Source organism: Leiobunum rupestre, chromosome 1 (assembly GCF_980474605.1).
Source record: "Leiobunum rupestre chromosome 1, qqLeiRupe1.1.hap1, whole genome shotgun sequence".
Classification (NCBI taxonomy): domain Eukaryota; kingdom Metazoa; phylum Arthropoda; class Arachnida; order Opiliones; family Sclerosomatidae; genus Leiobunum; species Leiobunum rupestre.
Genome location: NC_143384.1, coordinates 92,333,827 through 92,355,985, shown reverse-complemented (window position 1 = coordinate 92,355,985; position 22,159 = coordinate 92,333,827). Strand labels below are relative to the sequence as shown.

Below are 22,159 nucleotides of genomic sequence, written 5' to 3'. Positions count from 1 at the left end.
TATATACCAATAAAATGTTTAACGCAAGAAGCGAGTATTTATTTCAATAACCTTTATCACCATGGAAGGGTGTGCGGATAGTGTAGCTGTTAGTATGGTGTCCAAATTAACAAATTCGTTCTCCAAAAAACCGAAACTTTTAACAGCCATTTTTATTCATGTTACTTCTTATAATAATCAAATTACTAGATTTTCTATTATGGAATTACTTAGCGCCTACTTTTGGAAATTTTACTAATTATGGATAAACTGCAAAATATTTATTATGATGTGAGAGACTCTGGGGGTTTCGTCGGTGCACGAGGATTATATCGTTCAGCTCGAGAAAAAGGAATCAAAGTTACGTTGAAAATCGTCAATGAATTTTTAAGAAATCAAGATACATATACCTTACATAAGAACGCAAAATGGCGGTATAAAAGAAATAAAACAATAGCATATGGCATCGACGAACAATGGCAAGCTGATTTAATCGACCTTCAGAAAATTTCGAGAAAAAATCAGGGATATCGTTATATTCTAGCCTGCATAGATGTTTTTAGTAAATACGCTTTCGTTGAACCGGTGAAAGATAAGAAAGGGGTTACTATCGTCAAATCTCTGAAAAAAATACTGGATGGTGAAAGAAAACCGAAACGATTGCAAAGTGACCACGGAAATGAGTTCGTCTGTCGTTCTGTACAGGAAGAGTTAGAAAAGCGAGGAATAAAATTTTTTGCCACAGACTCCGAAATTAAGGCAAGCATCGTTGAACGGTTTATTCGAACCCTTAAATCAAGAATGTATCGATACTTTACCGGGAAAAATACAAGGACCTACGTAGATGTACTACAAGATTTAGTGCACGCGTACAATAACAGTTACCATAGATCAATTAAATGTAAGCCCGTTGATGTTACGAAAGAAAATTCGAAAATCATTTGGAAAAATTTGTATGGAGACATCGATTTCAGCCCACCAGTAGCTTATGATTTTGAAATCGGCGACATTGTAAGAATTAGCAAAAACAAGGGTCTCTTCGAAAAAGGATTCCTTCCAAACTATTCCGAAGAATTGTTTCGGGTGATTAAGCGGCTACCGAGACACCCTCCGGTATATAAACTAGAAGCTTTAGATTCCGAACCCATTTTAGGAGTATTTTACAAGGAAGAAGTTCAAAAAGTGGGGAAAGACTTGAATACGTGCGCTTTTGAAATCGAAAAAGTGTTACGAAAAAGACTTAAATCGGATAATACCACCGAGTTACTCGTGCGTTGGCGAGGATACGGTCCACAGTTTGACAGTTGGGTGCAGGAAGTAGATTTAAAATGAGTTTCTATATCACGTTACCCTCCGATTCTTCAACCAAATACTTTCCTAATAATACGACAAGTAAATTTAGAACGTATCTCCCGGAGATGGTAAAACTAAACGGTCCCTACGAAGTAGCACTAACGGAAATAAGTTATCCTAGGACTTGGAATAACGTAAAGAAAGATAGTGCAATTCGAATTTGGTCCACTGACGATAAATCGAATGAAGTAGTAGCTATTATACCTAAAGGAAGTTTTTTAACAATTCAGGAATTACTGAACATGTTACATGTAGATAAAAGTATACTATTTAAGTACGAAGAACGATTAAAACGTGTTTCCGTTTCGTCTGGTTACGATTTCAAATCGATTTCCGCGGGACATAAATTTAAAGTTGATATGCCCGGGGACATAGCAGTCATGCTAGGATTTACGTTGGAACCAAAAGAAAATTTCATAATTACGGATTCCATGATAGCACCTTATATGGCGGATTTGGATGCGGGTTTACACTCCTTATTTATTTATTCCGACGTCGTTCAAAATACGATCGTGGGGGATAGCAACGTTCCGCTTTTACGTATTGTTAGTGCGAAAGGAAAAGACGGAGAAACTGTGGACGTAGAGTTCTCTCGACCTCATTATCTACCCGTCGCTTCTTCGGAAATACAAACTATCGAAGTGAACATTATGGACGAATTGGGAAACCCTGTCCAATTCGAACGTGGGAAGGTGCACGTAACTCTACATTTCAAACCGCGGAGGGCCTGGCTCGCGCTATAACAACAGCGCGCGACCTCGAGTGACGATCATTTTCGTTAAAAGTAACGAACGATAAACATCATGACTCGCTTCAATGCCACCGCTGTAAGCGACTACGAACACTACTACCTAAATCAAGCTGGCTACGGCTCTATTCCCGTGTACCGAGGAATAGGGGTGCAGAGGGGATATGGTTTGGGAAACATACTCGCGTCGGCATTTCGTAGTGCCATGCCTTTATTTAAACGTGGAGCGCAATATCTCGGAAGAAAATTTTTAGATACCGGAGCGAAAGTAGTGACTGACGTTGCCAGTGGAATACCTATTAAAACAGCTCTGGCATCCCGATCAAAGAGCGCGGGTCGGGAAACTTTATTATCAACCGCGGAAACCATTAAGAAAATGACAGGGTCGGGGCTTAAAAAGAGACGTGCAAAACCACGAAAAGTCACTCGAGTCAAAGTCAAGAAAAGGAAAACAACGTGTCCTAGTTACTCCGATATATTTTCGTAATGGCTCTATTACACCCGCATTCGAATGGATGTGTGAACTCTGAATTGGACCTTTTTCAAGTTCCGTTAACGCAGACGGGGATCATAGGAGGTGAATGGGTCGAATACAATCCCATTTCCAGTATTTCCAACAATTCAGCGCTAACTTTCTGCGTTAGTGGGAATTCAGAGACGTATATAGATTTGTCGCAAACTCTTTTACACGTACAAGTTGATGTCACGAGAGAAGATGGCGAATTCCCGAGAGCCGCAGTAATCGCGGCTGATGGTACCGTAACTACTGCCGCTGATAATATAGCACCTGTAAATTTGTTTTTACAAAGTCTTTTCCCCGAAGTTCATTTATTTTTAAATGAAAAATGCGTTACGCCAAGCGTTCAGAATTACCCATATAAGTCGTATTTTCAAACAACATTAACATTTGGAGACTCGGCTAAAACGAGTTTTCTGACCAGTTCTTTATTTTATCACGATACGCACGGAAAATTCAACGATTTCGCGAACAATAAAGGTTTCGTCAAAAGAAGGCATTTCGCGCAAAAAGGAACGATTGATATGATTGGAGGTCTACATTTGGACATTTGTCAGCAACCCCGCTATCTTCTTAATTTAGTGGATTTAAAATTTGTCTTTGGAAAACCAAACGTTGAATTTTGTTTACATTCTGACATGAAATGTAAACTCAACATAAAAATGGCCTCCCTTTATCTCAGAAAAGTTAAACTTATTCCCGAAATCCCTCTGTCACATGCTAAAGTGTTGCAAATGGCGAGAGCTAAGTACCCCATCACGCGTACCGAGTGTACATCATTCTCCATTCCGGGTGGAAACCAAAGCGTAGTTCTAGATCATTTATTTACTGGTCAAATTCCAAAAAGAGTCGTTATTGGAATGGTTAAACAAACGGCGTTTTTGGGCGAATTAAAATCATCCCCGTATAATTTTCAACATTTTGATTTAAATCATATTGGTCTTTTTGTAGACGGAAATTCCGTCCCCCATAAACCGCTTACTCCGAATTTTGCGGGGCATAGTTATATACAAGCGTACGCTAATTTATTTCTTCAGACCAATCAATGGGGTATAGACGAGGGTAACCAATTATGTCGCGAAGCCTTTGTTGGTGGAAACTGTCTTTTCGCCTATGATCTAACAGCTGATCTTATGAACAACGCTTCCCATTTTCACCTGGTTAAAAACGGAAATTTGAGACTTGAAATAAAGTTTGCGAAAGCTTTACCCGAAACCATCGCAGTCATCGTATACGCCGAATTTCAAAGCCTTATCGAAATTGATAACAACAGAACCGTCTTATTTGACTAAAAACAATGGATACGATACAACTAACTAAAATTATGGAAATGGATAAATTCACGAAAGACCTTTTCCGTGGCGTGTTTGCAGCTGATCAACTACCAAAACACGTGATATATTTTCCGTCTCTCTACATCGTAAACACTGATACGTCACAGGACGAAGGCGAACATTGGGTGGTGTTATATTTCTCTAACGAAAAGGTTACAGGTATTTCCCTGAAATTCGAGTACTGAAAACAGATGGAGCGAAGTATTAATTGTTTTTGTTTTTGTAGAATTTTTCGACAGTTTCGGCAACAGTCCGGATTTTTTCCCTTTTAATAATTTTGTCGAAAGAAACAGTGCGACAGTGACGTTTAATTCTATGCAGCTACAGGAAACTGGGAGTACCACGTGCGGGGGGTTCTGCGTTTATTTTTCTCTTAATCGGTGTAGAGGAATAAGACTATTTGATATTGTGTCTAGATTTTCTAAAAATAAATCTGTTAATGATAAAATGGTTAAGGAATTCATGTATTCAAAATATTCAATAAATTTTCAATGATAATAAGTTTTTTTATTTATCAACACTTTACAAAAACTAAAAACAATTTAGAAAATGGATTTTTTTACACGTTACACTCGAAACATATATTTCACTTAGGTCTTACGTTTTAGCAAATCTATCCAATGGTGACCATACGATAGAGTTCTTATTCCGTCTCCCAAAATGTATCGTTTATTGTCGCAAGGACTTAACGAGAGTTTGTTTTGAGTGACTGTAAACAGTTGGTGTTTATCACTTACAATCCGTTTCATGGAATGTGTAAAAACACGGGTTTGGAATAAACAGTTTCGGTAATGCGCGTGGCGTATTTCTTTTTTCACGACTTGTCTGCACACTCCTTTCGCTACTTTCTTTTCTCCATGTTGGAACAATATACTGTATAATTTCGGACGCAATCCCACGAAAGACTGTATAGGAACCCCTGAAAGTTCGTCTTTCATTTTTCCCATGACTTTTTTATTTACTTCGGAGTGAAGGAAATGCGACTGAGGATAGTCCGAAAAGTCGAATAAGTGGGAATCCCTTTTCAAGTCCGCGTAGACGTCTTGGGTCTTGATGTCATATGTGAGGGAGTCCGTGTCGGTAAAAAGTAATCGAGCTTGATCCCCGTAGGTCTTCTTAATATAATCATAATGAAATTGATACATGATCAGTTTGGATAGATCTAATACCGTGAACCCCGTATAGATCGGCTTGTTCAAGGTTAGAGACTTTTTCTTGAGCTGAATACCGACAAGTTCTTGGTGAAAGATTGTAAATTTTTCAAACGCCGGGCTGCTTGCCTTTTTGATTGCCTTCTCGGGTGTTTGTACAAGATGGAAATCAATGCGGTTTCGCAGATTCTCCATAGTCTTTCCAAAGGTTGAATTATTTAGTAATTTAAAGAAATTTTTTTCAAAGTTATTTTGGGCTTGTTTTCTTTTCTCGGTGTTGAATTCGATGCAAGGTCGTAGCCACTGAGATTGGTTGAAAGAGAGTATTTTATGAACTTTGGTTAGTTTCATACCCTTGGAAACGTAATATTTAAGGTTTCTGTAGTGCAATACGTATCGTTCCTTATCGAGGAGGTTAGGTACAAGTTTGGGGAGCGTGTCTTTGGCCGGGAGATTCAGTTGTTTTAGCATTAGTTTATAATAGGAAGAAAATAAGTCAGTGGTTACGACGCGAGATTCGGGGGCCAGCGGATTACAATTATGATCCTGGTGTAGTTCTTCCGAATAGTGTAGATCTACTTCCAAAATGAACCCGTAAGGAGAATCGTCGGGTAGAGTTAGAACGTGTTTTTCAGTGTACACCAGAAGATCTGATACTGGAACCCACGCGAATTGGCCGGTCGGGAGGTAATCAATCATGGCAAAACCGTATAAATTGTTACAATCATAGTACATGATGTAATTAGACGGTTTGTCTTGATTATAGGTTTCCGGGAGGTACGGGTTATTTGCCTCAGCGTTTCGATGGCTTATCATTGACACACCGCCTCTGATTCCACGCTCGATGAATAAATGCATATCAGGGTCAAGCAAAAGTTCTAATCTAACTTTTGTCATTCGAAGGGCGCTTTCCCAAGCGAAACCGGGTATGGTGTAGGCGTGGCAACAATCTAGGTTGTAGTATTCTACGCACATTGCGCGAAAACTCTCAAAAACGTCCGCCAGTTGTAAGGTATCAGCCTGTACATAAAGATCGTGAAGTTCTCCTACGAAGTTAGAAAATAAACAATTAATTTCTTTCACCGTATACTTAAGCAGTATATCGTACCTAAATTTCGAATATTGAAAACGTTCCAAACTTGACGAACGGTTTCGTAATCCTCGTCTGAGATGTCTTCTCCTATAAGTGAATTATGGAAGGCCTCTTTTGAGGGGAGAACCGTTTCTTCAAATCTTTTTACGTCGTCCATGTAGTCATACGGATACGTCAATTTTTTCAGTAAAAATGGGACTTGGTACGGGGGATAAAAAGAGTTTAGGATTGGAAATTTGACCGGACCACCACTAGCCAAATTAGAGATTAAGGTTGAGAGACTCTCCGGAAGAAATCGGTAGGAATCCAGAAACCGGAGTCCCCCGAATGAAAAGGAAATGTAGTTTTCCGTATTTGAGGGGATGCAGGTAATGTCTTCGTCTTTAAACAGACCAATGCGCTGCATAATCAGGTGAGCGTCATACCTGCAATAAATATTACAAAGTTAACACTATTCTAAAATTTTAAAAGAATTAAGGAATTACCTGCTTAAATTGTGCAGAAAGACTGGCGTGAATTTCCCGACACGTAATTTCAAGTTACAGGAATTATGAGCCACCCCTCGAAAACGACCTAAATTAAAAAAAGATGATTTATTTTAAAATATTTTTAATTATTTACAAACTTTTTATACCGGAAAAATGGCAGTGATCTCTAACTCCCGGGTCTTCCGGTGTGATAACTCCTTCGCAAACATAACAAGTAGTCGCAGTTCGGCATGCTTCCTCTTGGGCGGGAGTTAGATCCATAGGAACTATTTCCTTTAGTAAATCCGTGATTTTCTGTCGTTCCATTAATAGACTTTCCAGAAATACGTCGATGGAATCCATCCCGCGATATGTAACTGGTGCATTCGGCTTTCCTGTTAAAAAAAAAGAAAAACTTTAGTAATTGTTGAAATTTGTTTTTCAAATATTTCTCACCGTCCGGTCCTACAACCACGTAAGAAAAACCGCACGCAACATGTTCGCTAAGTTTCGTTGTGGATGACAATTTTGAATCCGGGAGACATGTATGTATTTTATCTATTATTGATTCAAAATCGGCGTAAATCACGTATGGAACCTAAAAGTAATAAATTTGAGAACAGGAGCTAATAACATTTGATTGAATTCCTTACCTTTTGCTGCCATTCTATTTTCTCGAATTTTAATATCGGCTTCTTGAAGGGCATCTTAGTCAACTGCGGACCATGTACGTTACAATTTTCTACGTGTTTCCTATGGTTTGTTTCGGAGTGCATACCCGAAAAACGATGTAGACAATATCTGCATACATGCACCTTTCCATTGTGCTTCGTGAAATGACTAACTAAGCGGCTTAAGTCCGTTATTAAGCAGAAATGATCAAAATCTCCAGATTTTAGAAAAAGTAAGTCAATCTGACGATTCTCCGGGGCCTTATGGTCACTGATATATAAAGGGAACACCTCCTCGTCATACCCGAAAATATTTATTGAAATGTCATTTTTCACTTCAATTTTCTTTAGTTTGTTAATATTTAATTGAAAAGGGAAATCGATGTCGCACAAGTCTAATTCATTCTCGTATTCCTCGTATTGTCCCTTTCTTTCCGGGTGAGCACTTGCCGGGTATAATTTTACGAGCAGACACCATAAGAAGCATTTGTCATCTTCGGATTTGATATTTAAGACTCCTCTCTTACTTAATTTCGGAGGTATTTCAATGTAACATCCTGCGACAAGTGGCTGATATGAAATAATATCTAATTGGAAAAACAAGATGTGATCAATCGTCCAACCACTTCCCGCGTCTTGAAATTCTTCCATGGCCCTCGAAATCTCCTTCAATCCCGCGTCGATTTGACCCGGGATAACGTCAGATGTTAGTATAGCTTGGGTTCTACTTCGGAAGTATGGTAAGGCTTCAACCGTCTGTCCATCCGGTAATTCATGTTCATATCTCACGCGAATAAACATGTTCCATTTAATCCCCCGCTTCTTACTCAAATGGTTTTCCAAATATTTAATTAAAGCAGGTTTGATTGAATTAATTAAAATCTCGGGGTCCGTGTGCGTAATACGTGGCATATAACGTGAACTGACCAAGGCGTCTTCAAGAGCTCCGAGTTCTTCGACGTCCCCTTCAAAGTCAGGTTTCCCGTCATCCATCGGTTCTTCTTCTTGAGGCGACGGCGAATTTTCTTCTTGCTGGGATGTGCCCGCTTGGGGTGAGCTCACTTCGGAACTTGAAGATTCATTCGTGTGAATCCGAGAATGCCGAATTAACCCCGATCTACGCGCGAAACTATTTTTACACTCCGGGCAAACATGTTTTCTTTTCGAATGTTGTTCCCTGATATGTCGATTTAAATTATTTCTCCTCGTGAACTTATTCGAGCAAATGGGACATTGGAACATTTTTTCGCCTCTTAATTGAATACGGAGAGAACTCCCATACTAACTGCTCTACTCAAATGAAGAGAGGAGCGAATCAGGGTTAGACTATATATCGGTTTTCTCTAGGGTGTACTTTGATACCCAAAACCTTTATGGAATATCTGGGTGTTTAGGTAGAAGAAAATATGATCCAAAAGTATGTGAATAGATCCCCGTACCATCAAATTAATCTCTCCTTTCTAGTATCATTCCCTCCATTTCATTTCGAAAATGGAATTCAATCTATAGAAATGTAAGAAATCTCATTTCAATTTTCTGGAGTATTAACTTTATATTTTGAGAATTATTTGAGTGAAGAGTAAGCTTACGGTAATTTAGTATGTTTATTATTGATATGAAATAAATATAAGGAATTTATATATTTTTATTTTAAATCATCCTGGTTATACAATTTTATTTACATGTCATAGCTTCCCTCCATCGCGTCTTTCACTATTTGTTCTAAATCTATTAGGTCGTCTAAATCATTAGGGAAAACCACTTTTTTCGGTTTCTTCTGCTGACCTGTCACTGTAGACGAGGTCTTTTTTTTACGCTTTTCGGGTTTGGAAGATGACGGTCTTGAAGAAGATGATGAAGTGGTGGAGAGCGCCAACGGATGAGCCCTCGAAGTAGAAGGTAAAGACAAAAGAGATTCCAATGAAGGTGTGGAAGTTGAGGACGCTAAAATAGGAGCGACTGATGCTGAAGCTTCTATGTACGATGCCGATGAGGATGCGAGAGATGCCGATGACGATGTGGAAGCGAAGGTTGAGACGGTCGGTGTGTTATTGAGGGAAGACAGAAGCATTGAAGCCATGAGGTCCTCCTCGTGGGAGATAGAAAGATCCCGCTTCTCTATCTATTTAAGACTAATTTCATTAATACAGGGTCTGATATGTAAAAACTAAGAATGGAAACCATGGACATTACTTACTGTTATTAACTGCATCAGGCAGGGTCCAAGTGCATTCCGAATATTCCCTATATTCGGGTGATACGCTAGATGTACGTCAACGGTACATCTCGTTTCGTCCGGGTGGAAATTAACCCAGAACCCTTTGTGATGCTTCCTTAGAGTTACCACGAACATGCGAAATGAAAGATCGGGCAGTTCGGGCCTTCCGGGAATAGGTCCCAAAGCCACGGTGTAGCGAAGAACTGCGACGGCTACTTTTCGGTCAAGAGGCATTTCACTTCGAATCGACATTGTGAATATAATTCTTCTTATCTCGACACGAGTTTTTATACTCTTCGAAATAAAAACAATGGTACCAAAGGGCATAACGCGTTACCCTAGTTAATTTATTTACCTTTGAACAAAATGTCGGTGTATTTATTTTTGACGATTGTCTCAAAGTGACACGTTACTCAACGGGTCTCGGAATTTTAAACATACTTAGGTATTGAATTTGTTTTATTTTTTCTATTAAACAATTTGTAATAGAATCCTCGAGACTAACCATTCTCCTATCTGGCGACATGCGAGAATTTTAAACATACTTAGGTGTTGAATTGGTTTTATTTTTTCTATTAAACAATTTGTAATAGAACCCTCAAGACTAACAACTCTCCTTTCTGGCAACATGCGAGGTTTCCTCAACTAGTACGGCGCAGCGACGAGTCGCTCTTAATGCAACCGAAATTAGAAACCGCGGATGCGTTAAAAGGCTCCTTCCTTATATTATGATTAACGACATTTGTTTTTATTAGAACTCAAGATTTTTATTATTCAAAACAAACTATCGCATTTTTCCATGATTTGATTTTAAAGGCCTTAAATAAAGCACAGTTTACATTATAAACATGGTATTTACATTGTAGTGGACATATATCTGATAGTCTAGTAAAATTAGGGCATCCGATATCTTCTATATTCACTATCTTCGAACCGAAAAGTTCTGAAAGGAAAGACGCTTTTTCCAACCCTTTTGTGTAGAAGCGCCTCGCTTTTGACAAAATGTCAGGAATAATTATATCCAAATCCGCTTTTACGTATTCCCCTTCATTCCATTCCATTCCACAGATGTTTCGTGAAATCCACGCACACTGTCGTCGGTCTCGTAAACATAGTTCATGGTAGGAGAATGGTGCTCGGAAAGAATACACATTATTTTCCCCAGTCTCTGCAATGATATAGGCCAATTCTTTGAGAACGTACTGTCCATTCGCTCTGAGAAAGTTCACTTCCAAGATACATGTTTTTTCCGACGACCTTTAAAAAAAAAACGCTCTTTGAAAAACAAGTCTTAAAAACAATACCTTTAAAAGTTATAGAAACTTACATTGTTAATGTTCCAAGATGTGGTACTCAAGCGGACAAAATTCTGAATAAATTCGGAGTAACAACGACGTCCCTTTATATAGTACCTAAATACGACCAAACGACCTTCGTGTAAGTCAGTGTGGATTAAATACGAATTACTCCCCGTTATTTTAATATTGTATGTTTTTAAATTTCAAATATTTCGATGGAGTACGTGTTTAGACTTATTCCTAAAAGCGATTATATTCGACGGACGACGGATATTGGAAACCACGTTAAATAACTCATATAGGATCCCTTTCCGGCAAAGGGAGAAACTCCGTAACCGAGGATCCGTTTTTCAAGGTCTACCGTTCTTTCACTTTATATTACTTCTCGTCGCCTCTTTTAGCCTCCACTTGAATTCGCTCCCCGTTATTTTAAGCATATAGCTAATGTTTCATTTTCTACCTACTTTTCTTCTTCGTTTGTTTTAGCCCTAAAAACAAAATGTAAACAAAGGAAATAAAAATAACCGAATTTCCGAAAACCATTACCCCCTCGCGTACAGGCGGCGCTGAGATCGGAGCTAATTTTAAAAAAATTTGGTTTGCTGCGGATACAGAGAGTTTCATATCTCTATATACCAAGATCTGTGCTTAACCTTCGGCCAATGGGCGATCTTCGTTCTCTTCTTTACCATATATAGAGTGACGACACGCCACGTCTTCTCAAAATAAAATAAATAGGCTTTTATGTGGTTGATTTCGAGTCGAGCATTCATTAAACCTATAGCATACGAAAGTACAGGGATTGTCGCACTTTTGGTAGTTATGTCACTTTTGATGAGACGCAAAGCGAGCGACGAGACGCAAAAAAAATCTTAGTTTCGCACACGCGAACTTGTTTTTGAAACTACGCTAGCGTACGCGCTCCCAATTCGCTTTCGGGCTTTATATATGCAGCCAGCTTTAGTGTTTGCTAGCCTATTATCTCTGTAGATGCAAAGTGTCTGCTAGCCTGCCCTACCTATTCGAAAATAATTGCATACCCTACCGAACTCGAATTTACGAACCATCCATTTCGATACATCTTGCTATCCGTACTACGGTGGTTATTGGGAACTCGAATTTCGTCTACTCCAATTAACGCAGGTAATATGTAGTTTTTGACTTTTAAGAAACTTCGGGCATGATAGATTAAATCGCGACTACTAAGGCTATTTGATTTATATCTTCCGAATCGGTGTACTTTTTTCGGAATGGACACACGCCAGATAAAGAACTTGTTTGTTAAAAACAGCCACCTCGCCGGTAAATTAGGCTTAAAGTTTCGCGAAGAGAAGAGGGGTTGATTTCCGGTCCTCCGTCTAATTTTAAACCAAGTGGTTTCCTATAATAACCTTTTAATAAAATATATGATTTTTCAACGTTCAGTACATTTATTAAAATTTTAATTTCAGTCTAAATCGGCTATTTGTTTTAAGACGAAGATAATGATTTGAATGTGGCGGTCTAAAGGGCGTAGGTTCGTGACTTGTATGATTTTTCTTGTTAGACTTTAATCGACATATTTTTCATTTTGAACAACTTCGTTCGCAGCCTTAACCTCTCCGAGGGGACTATGTCCCCCAGGAGGGGTTTTACAATCACCGTGTCTGTCTGTGGGTCTGTGGGTCGGAACCGCGAACGCGTATGCATTTATGGGGCAAAGTGTAACCACTGCATTTGCAGTTTCTTGGAATTAGGGAAAAGCTTTTTCCAAAAGGTGGGCCCTCTACCACAGAATCTTGTATAGATGTAACGCTTGAATTAAAACTAGAAAATCTTATTAAGAGAGGTATATTTTGGCTTGCTAACTTGTTTGGTTTGAAAAATTGAACCTTGGAATTTGGAGGAACCACTAGACGCTTTGAAGGGAAACGTGTAAGGCTTCCAATTTAGCGCTAGCGCTTTTAAAAGCACTATTATTTAATCTCGAATTTCGACCACAAATAAACTTCACTAATTATTTTGTATTTAATTACAAAAAGGAAAAGCTAAGGAAAGTTTACGCTCAACTTTTCAAGGAATTATTATTTTCTGTTAGGCCTGGTTTTCACTTGGCGGAAAATCACCGACAGAAAGTTCGACGTCGGCGATATGGTTTTCGGCGTTTCGCTCACTGTCGGCGTTTTAGAATTTTCACTTGGAGTTTTGTTAGGGCGGAAATAAAGCGATTTTTTTTTCTGGCAGCGAGTTCGTCGGTTTTCGTCTGATAGTGGAGATTTAAGCCTAGGCCTAAAAATGGATGATTTGTCTGATCATAATAGTGAACTATTGATTAAAGCTCATGTAAGCATTTTAAATTTATTGTTATTTTACATGATCCATCGTGTTCAAAGAAACATACTGGAAAAGAAGGCAACAAGGGTATCAAGAAAAAAAAACACGTTCCAAAATTCACAGAAAAGCACGTGGCTGAGTTCCGGATGCAAGAAGCAGGAAATTAACCATCCCCCCTGACGTCACAGTCACCTTTCGAAAATGGCTTTTGATTGGTTGAAAAAGAGCGAAATCGTCCAACTGAGCGAAAAAAATAGAAATGAAAATCGCCACACAAAACCGAAAACCGACGGAATTTCCGCCTGGCGTCGACGGAAATTTTCGCCCATTTTTCGTCGACGCCGGGCTTTTTCGCCCAGAAACCGCCAAGTGAAAACCAAGCTTTAAGCCTGGTTTTCACTTGGCGGAAAATCACCGACAGAAAGTTTGACGTCGGCGATATGGTTTTCGTCGTTTCGCTCACTGTCGGCGTTTAAGCATTTTCACTTGGCGTTTTTTTAGGGCGGAAATAAAGCGATTTCTTTCTGGCAGCGAGTTCGTCGGTTTTCGTCTGATAGTGGAGATTTAAGCCTAGGCCTAAAAATGGATGATTTATCTGATCATAATAGTGAACTATTGATTAAAGCTCATGTAAGCATTTTAAATTTAATGTTATTTTACATGATCTATCGTGTTCAAAGAAATATGAGTTATGAAAGATCGGTTTGTGTGAAAGAAACATACTGGAAAAGAAGGCAACAAGGGTATAAAAAAAAACACGTTCCAAAATTCACAGAAAAGCACGTGGCCGAGTTCCGGATGCAAGAAGCAGGAAATTAACCATCCCCCTGACGTCACAGTCACCTTTCGAAAATGGTTTTTGATTGGTTGAAAAAGAGCGAAATCGCCCAACTGAGCGAAAAAAATAGAAATGAAAATCGCCACACAAAACCGAAAACCGACGGAATTTCCGCCCGGCGTCGACGGAAATTTTCGCCCATTTTCCGTCGACGCCGGGCTTTTTCGCCCAAAAACCGCCAAGTGAAAACCAGGCTTTATGCAGACAAAATTAATTAGAGAACTTACACTCCGTAGCTTTGGCTGTGACCACCAGGTTGCGTAGAATTTTTTATTCAATAGGAAAAGCATTGGTGAATTTTACGAAGAACTGTTAGCTCCCTATAGACGAATGCTTAACGATTAGGTGAAATTTCACCTGTTAAGTGTCCCAAATTTAGAAAAGATTAACTTTTCTAGAGTAAACATTTTCAATTTTGGATGATATTAAAACCTATTTTTGAATCAGTGGTTCTGATCAGTGCAAAATCTTTATCGGCAGGAAATCCATCCCTAGAAATAGACGGAACCAAAGTCGAGAAAAGGCTCTAGATAAAAAGGATATAGTATTGAGTCAGCGGGATATTTGCTGTGCACGGCGTTGCTTTGACTCTACTTAATTTTCACCCCCTCCCAGAAATTTGATGGCTACGCTACGGGGCCGTACTTGAATTTAATCTTAGTCATAACATAGGCCAAGCAAAAAATCCATAAGTATGACATTTCATAGTGATTTAATGTTAATTATGGGTATTTTGATGACGTCAACCTCGCTATGATGAAAGGCTATAGTCATCCCCCCTTGTAGCCCTGCTTTAGAGCCATGACCGCCATCTAGTCTAATTTTCTTGATAATTACATCTTATATCTAAGCGAACATTGTTTGACACTAAAAATTCTCAGCCAGCCGCGTATCCAGTTTCGGCCAATTAAGCTGGTGCCTTTATGAGAAACGACTAGTAAAGGCAAGGTCTTCGTGATACTGTTGCAGTTGACTTGTACGTTTGCGAAACCTATTACCGGTACTTTTTGACCTCGATAGGTACGAAGAAGAACTTTGGATGGGTGCAACTTGGGTACTGTAACGTCCTTGAAAGTGTCCATGAACGTCTCTTTTGAAACCAACGTGAAAGCTGCTCCGGAATCTATTTCCATTTCGAGAGTCACTCCGTTAAGAGTCAATGACTGCATATACGGTTCAGGTGATGGTCCTAAAGTCGGTACATAGAAAATAAAATACTCATCTTCGAGTTTTGGTTTTTCTCGTTTCCTCTCTGCAGCGGTATCCACCATAACCTCCGTTTCAGCGCTCTGGATTTCATGTAATTTATTGTGCAATGTGCGACTTTGTCTATCCGTCATTGCTGTATTTTGTCTATTTCTGTTCGCAGAGAGACAAACTCTTGCAAGATGACCCAGCTTCTTGCAATATGAGCAGACTGTGCCTTTAGGTTTGCATGCATTAGCTTTGTAATCCGGTTGTCCACACCTGTAGCACGACATCCCTTTTTTATATTGTTCTTTGTACTGATTACTTGAAGGTCATGAATCTGGTGGTTGTCGGCCCTTTGTTCGTCTCCAGTCAACCATCTTATGGACATTGTGTTCAGTAGTCGAAGAACTTGGTTTGAAATTCATCTCGTGCATATTTTTCGTAGTCGACTCCATCCTTGTAGCGATAGCAACGGCCTGTTGCAGAGTTAACGTCGCTGGTTCGGTGAGTAATCTGGTTTGAGTGGATTCGTCTTGAATTCCGCTAACCAAGCGATCTCGTAAAGCATCATTCAAATTTGCTCCAAAATTGCAGTGTTCGGCCAGTTGTTTTAATTGTGCCAAGTAGGTAGAGACAGATTCTCCAGGTTTACGATCTCGTTTATTGAAGTTATGACGCTCGATTATAGCAGATGGCGGTGGGCAGAAATGATCCTTGAGTGCGTCCTGTAGTTGCGCCAGTGTCCTAGTAGCAGGAGTCTCAGGGCTAATTAAATTCCGTAACAATGCATACGTGCTTGGACCCAGTAATGAAATGAAGGTAGCTTTCATTTTTTCGTCGTCAGTAATATCGTTTGCAATGAAGTAGTATCCCATACGCTCGTAGTATACAGTCCATGTCTCCGTGCTCTCATCAAACTGTTCAAAACGTCCGACTAAAGGCATCGTGGGTTTGCACGTTGTAGCTTCTTGGCAATTAGAGTAACGAAACCGACTTCCCTTTAATTATAGAACTGTGCGATTAAATCCCATCCCCGTCGCCATTGTTGTATCGTAATACTAAATGAACAGACTGATTCGGTTTGGTATAACCAGTTTAATGATATCGTTCATAAGACCTATTACATTTATATACAAAGTCTTAAAATACATTTTACCATATTTCTTAAACATAAAAAAAAACTATTAGACATAGATAACGCCACGTCAGTATATATCTCTCAAACATTTATGATGAAATTTACAGTTTGTTTTTAAAAAAAATTCTTATTCACTGTGTTGTAGGTAACCAAGATATCGCAAGTTACTTACTAAACACTCAAACTCTTATGCAAAAATCACCACGTTAATTTACACGGGAAAATCGGTTCAATTTTAGTAAGATTTACGTGCTATTTCTCAGAAAGAAGACCGCCAATCTAAAATCTAAGGAAATGAACATGGTTTTGTTGTCCTTGGGAACTTAATTCCGAGGTCACCGTTCCATAAATTTAGAATATTATTTCAAACAAATGCAGACCTTTTTATTGTTTTATTTGATTTATGGTTTTTTGTACAAATTATACTTTTTATGGGAAATTCATTAAAAGCAAAATTTAATTAATCCTAAATTAAATTTAATTACTATTTGAAATTTCATTATTATTGATACAAAACGTATTTTGTATATTTAAAACAATACTTGTTAATTTAAATCAATATTTTTTAAATAACCGTAATTATTAGATCATGCTGAATTTTAAATATATATCTAATTAAGTATAATTGTAATCAAATCATTCGCTTACGTCACAAGTTTAAACAAGAACGCATCGAGGTATTTGATCACGGAATATTCCCCCTTTACCAAAACATAAAAAACCACCTAAGCCAAATCGTTATCGAAAGATAGCACCAACGATCGGTAAATTTGTTTTAAAGCCCAAGTTGGAGAGAGAGAGCGAAAAATTTAACATATATTGTCTTGTACGCTGTTACTCGTGGCAAAAGGCCTTAGGCGAATGAAAGATATTTATTCTAAATTTACAAAATTATTGCACGACGGATACTTCATGGTTCAATATTTTATTAAAATTAAAGGTTTACGCTAGCTTTCGGGTCGAAACCCCTCTTCAGGCGTTCTGTTTACAATGATTCTAAAATCTAAATTCAATTTACATTTCTCTTATCAGTGTATATTTTTTAATTTTAAATTTTAATTTTTAAAACATTTAGTTTTTTAAATTTAGTATCTTTTAAAAAAAAAATTTTAAATTTTTTTTATTTTAAAACACCCCAATTGTTTATACTAATTTTTCCTTTATCTAAATTTAATTGTCCTAGGTTTTTTATAGCTATTGCTTCTTTAAATTGTCTTTTATAATATTGTGGTTCTTTAGTTATAATTTCTACTTCGTCAAACTTTATGTCGTGTCCTTTTGTCCAGGACAGCCGCGACGTGTCCTTGTTTTATAAGTTTAAGAAATGCGGAATTAACTTATCAAAATCGCGACATCAGTTAACATATCTCTATAAGTGTAAGAACATCGGAGTTATACCACAAACATTTCAAATTCAACCTAAACTAACATCTTAAAAAATCAAAAATTGCCAAACGAGGTTGCAACATCTCGTTCTTCTTGAAGGATTAAAGGATATCCGAAAGCGGAAAGAAAATCTTTTGAGTGAGTACGAAAGATTAAAAGAAGAACTATTTACATACATAGACTTTCAAACAGCAGACATGCTAATTATATACATTGAAAAGTTAATGAGAGACTTAGATTCGTCGTTAAAAGAAACATATAAAAAGAAACTAGATCATTTAGTGAGCATAGGTGTACGTAAGAATTCAGGTACAAAAACAGATATTAATAAAAAATCTGTAATAAATATTTCAAGTCGGCAACTATCTGAGAACGAAATAAACCTATTAGCTAAAGGAGGGAACTTTGCACCAGTACAAAAATTTATCGATTTAGCAGATATATGTGCAGACACAGAAAACCAATTGAGATATTTACCATTATCAGATGAAATAAAACAAGATGTCAGAAATATCGTGAAATTGAACTATAGCAAAATCCCTAGATCAAAAAATTTGACCAAACCGGAAAGGTATGCCTTAGAAAAATTAAAGAAAGATAAGAGCATTAAAATCTTAAAAGCCGATAAAGGAGGTAAAACTGTGATCATGGACAAAATTGATTATATAAATAAAATTGAAAATATGCTAAATTCTCCAGAATATGATAAAATAAAAGGTGACTTAACTGACACAGTGGATAGAAAAATAAAATATATTGTAAATAGAGCGGTGGATAATGGAGAAATCGCAAAAGATAAAAGATATAGATTTTACACTGATTGTGTGAAAACCCCATATGTATATGCTTTAATTAAATTACACAAAGAAAATCGACCAATGAGACTGATAGTATCATCTAGAAACTCAGTAACTTACGCGACTGCAAAAATGTTAGTAAATACTATAAAACCTCTGATTGGATATAATGGCCATAATTTAAAAAATTCCTACGATTTGGTGACAAAACTGAAAGAATGTAATGTAAATGAAAATATGGATTTATGTAGCTTAGATGTAATTAGTTTATACACAAAAGTACCTGTTGATAACGCGTTAAAAATTTTAAAATTAGAATTAGAATTAGACAAATCTTTAAATAATAGAACAAATCTAAAAATCGATACAATCATAAAGCTGAGTGAGATATGCTTAAAAAATACATTCTTTCAGTTCAATAACCAATTTTATAAACAGAAAGAAGGTCTAGCAATGGGTAACCCCCTATCTGGTTTCATCGCAAATTTATATATGGAAAAAATAGAAACCAAAATTATAGATCACCCGAGTCTTAAAAATGAACTATATTTCTGGTATAGGTTTATGGATGATATTCTCACCTTAAAAAATAATACCTATAAAATTGTAACATTAACAGACATCGCAAATTCCATTGATAAAAATATACAATTCACGAACGAAATTGAAGTTAATCAAGAAATTCCTTTTTTAGACATAAAAATCAAAAGAAAAAATGATAAATTTGTCTTGTCTATTTTCCAAAAACCGACTCACGCCGAAAATTATTTAAATTATTACTCAGCACACCCAAATAATATAAAACTAGGCATCCTAAAAAGTTTAAAACATAAGATAGAAACCATTTCAGATGAACCATTAAAAGATAAAGAAATATTTTCTAACCAATTACAAAAATGTAATTATCCTAAAAATTTGATTGATGACATTTTTAATTCGCATATTGTAAAACGTGAATTTTTAGAACGTAAAAATGAAAAAATTGTGAATAATTTAAGTCTACCATATAAAAAAGGCATAACTGAAAAAACAAATAGACAATTAAAAAATATTAACATTAACTTAAAAAGCAAAAGGTCGGAAACTCTAGCTTCCACCTTAATTAAAAATAGACCTAAAATTGATAAAAACAATGAAACCGGTGTTGTCTACAAAATATCATGTGATTGTAATATGTCATACATAGGCGAAACGAAACGAAAATTAGCAGTAAGAATAAAAGACCATAAAAAATTTATAAAATTAGGAGAACAACACAACGGAATTGCGAACCACGTTTGGAAAACAAAAGGACACGACATAAAGTTTGACGAAGTAGAAATTATAACTAAAGAACCACAATATTATAAAAGACAATTTAAAGAAGCAATAGCTATAAAAAACCTAGGACAATTAAATTTAGATAAAGGAAAAATTAGTATAAACAATTGGGGTGTTTTAAAATAAAAAAAAATTTTAAAATTTTTTTAAAAGATACTAAATTTAAAAAACTAAATGTTTAAAAATTAAAAATTAAAATTTAAAATTAAAAAATATACACTGATAAGAGAAATGTAAATTGAATTTAGATTTTAGAATCATTGTAAACAGAACGCCTGAAGGTTTCGACCCGAAAGCTAGCGTAAACCTTTAATTTTAATAAAATATTGAACCATGAAGTATCCGTCGTGCAATAATTTTGTAAATTTAGTATAGAACTTCCACCATGGTTATAAAATTAAATATTTATGATTAAAGATATTTATTGGTTTCTGTCTAGATAAGAAGGGAGTGAATGACCAGAGCCGGAAGAGAATGAATATTTCAGAGAATTTCTCGATTCCCTCAAAGGCTCCGCCACGAGTAACCCAAGTTAGGCGATTCGCAGATTTCAAGTTTTCGATCATTACCTGTCTCTTTGGTTAAAGATATCGTTATTACACGAGGGGCAGTTCACTTCGATTATTAAGTTTGCACCGTTGATCGAATAAATCATGATTAAATCACCATTAAATCGTGTTAGTGATTAAGATGATTAAATTTGGATAAAGCTGATTAAAATAAGGTTAAAAAAATTACATATTTCTAAAATTAGATGGTGATTAAACAAATTAACATGTAACTAAATCCAGACTAAAAATATTAAATCTATATTAAAAGATTAAATTGGATTTAAAATTTAATCGCGATTGACATGATTTAATACATTTAATCGCATTAAATCCGATAAAGTACGTACCCGAAATAGAAGTGATCTTTTTCTTGCTATTACATTACACCATAAGTTTATAATAACAATTTCAAGTGTTGTACTTATAAGCATATTTTTTGCGTCAAATGTTTACTCCGGCAAGGATATTTCCGTTTAAGACCAAAAACATCTAACGGGGAGGGGGAGGGGGGGGAGGAAGGAGGAATTGTTGAGTTGTGAGGATATGTTGTGGACGTAAACGTCACCGATCGTTTGGTTCAACTAGAACAGTACCAAATTTACAGAAACCTGGTGAATAACAACTTTTGATCTTCCAAAAATGCATACAACAGAGGCGAAGTAGAGCGTTGCGAGGGAAACTCTCGCCTCTTGTGGATGACCTTCAAAAAATATATACTCCTGGAATACCAATCTCGCAGTGAACTTCCGGTAATACTATTATCACCGACTCTTACGGTATCGCCTGCGCGTTGAATCCATTTAAAAATGGATGGCGCCACGGGTCATATGATAACGTTCTCGTCATTTTAAAGCAGACGGCACATTCGTAATTTTCAAAAACTTGTTTCGCGGGGAGCAGATTAGATTGTATCTCTAGATTAATATTCCCAACTATATGGAAAATACCGCGGTTTTCGTTATAGTGTCTTCTTACTAAAAACTCAACAACACGTCAAAAACTTCCCAGTTTAAAAGGTAAAAAAAAACGATGTTTAGACCGTCGTGTGTTTAGTCACTGAAGCTGCATAGTGTAAATGGATATCGCCGAACTACTAAAGAATGAAATAAATAATAGCGTTCAAGCGAAAACGATGTATACATGAAATTAAACAAGACCTTTATGATGAAGTTATATGACATTTTTTCGTGACCGTTTTGGCTCAGAAAAATGCCGGTGTGCAATGCAGCCCTGCCTCATTCTAATGACGACCCTAACTACAGTCCATGCTTAATATTCCGTTGTTATGTATTTCACTGTAGCAAATATAGTTACAACGTTGTACTAACGAATACTAGCATTGAAACGGTAAACCGTTTTTAGCAGCTAGTTTAAAATGTACTATTGAATCGCTTTCGCAGTCGTGTGACCGTGGCTACAGATTCCCAAAAAAACGTATACTAGCTCCAAACGACTAATTTCACGACAGTGTCCGTCAGTCGCCATTTTCACAAACAGTTTATTAAAATATAAAATACGTGTCCGAAAACGACTGGGAGTGAGTCTAGAATATCACCAAATAACAATGATTTTTTTAAGCATGTTACCGAAAACTATACTTTTTTACTTGTATTTTACATTCTTATCTTTTTGTCGATGTTCTCTTGTTCTAGTTTAGAATCTTATTTTAGTGGATTTGAGGAAATCTTTGGCACCTACAATGTTAAGGCTTGCGCCCTTTTTCCCCCAGATTTTTTGCGCCCTTTCAGTTTTCAGATTGGGCCATGGCCCACCCTGGCCCTATCGTGCGCACGCCT

The 22,159-nt window shown here is 36.9% G+C and overlaps 5 protein-coding genes across 5 annotated transcripts; 1 reads left to right on the top strand and 4 right to left on the bottom strand.

Moving 5' to 3' along the window:
• Positions 1-2,566: 2,566 nt before the first annotated feature.
• Positions 2,567-3,889, top strand: LOC149968942 (uncharacterized protein F54H12.2-like). Its single transcript, XM_090169556.1, has one exon. The coding sequence runs from the start codon at positions 2,567-2,569 to the stop codon at positions 3,887-3,889; it is 1,323 nt and encodes a 440-aa protein (XP_090025682.1).
• A 610-nt stretch (positions 3,890-4,499) lies between these two features.
• On the bottom strand, positions 4,500-8,555 carry LOC149968941 (uncharacterized). The gene is made up of 7 exons (XM_090169545.1): positions 7,296-8,555; positions 7,099-7,240; positions 6,810-7,037; positions 6,661-6,748; positions 6,191-6,600; positions 5,619-6,128; positions 4,500-5,522 (listed from the first exon to the last, which is right to left on the bottom strand). Exons 1-7 carry the CDS (start codon positions 8,553-8,555, stop codon positions 4,522-4,524), a joined length of 3,639 nt encoding a protein of 1,212 aa, XP_090025671.1. The 3' UTR covers positions 4,500-4,521.
• Positions 8,556-8,990: 435 nt separating this feature from the next.
• On the bottom strand, positions 8,991-9,810 carry LOC149968940 (uncharacterized). The gene is made up of 2 exons (XM_090173997.1): positions 9,511-9,810; positions 8,991-9,435 (listed from the first exon to the last, which is right to left on the bottom strand). The coding sequence occupies exons 1-2, from the start codon at positions 9,781-9,783 to the stop codon at positions 8,992-8,994; spliced, it is 717 nt and encodes a 238-aa protein (XP_090030123.1). The 5' UTR covers positions 9,784-9,810; the 3' UTR covers position 8,991.
• A 5,003-nt stretch (positions 9,811-14,813) lies between these two features.
• LOC149968939 (uncharacterized) lies at positions 14,814-15,461 on the bottom strand. The gene has a single exon (XM_090169543.1). It carries the CDS (start codon positions 15,459-15,461, stop codon positions 14,814-14,816), a length of 648 nt encoding a protein of 215 aa, XP_090025669.1.
• A 39-nt stretch (positions 15,462-15,500) lies between these two features.
• Positions 15,501-16,115, bottom strand: LOC149968938 (uncharacterized). The gene has a single exon (XM_090169539.1). It carries the CDS (start codon positions 16,113-16,115, stop codon positions 15,501-15,503), a length of 615 nt encoding a protein of 204 aa, XP_090025665.1.
• Positions 16,116-22,159: the final 6,044 nt, after the last annotated feature.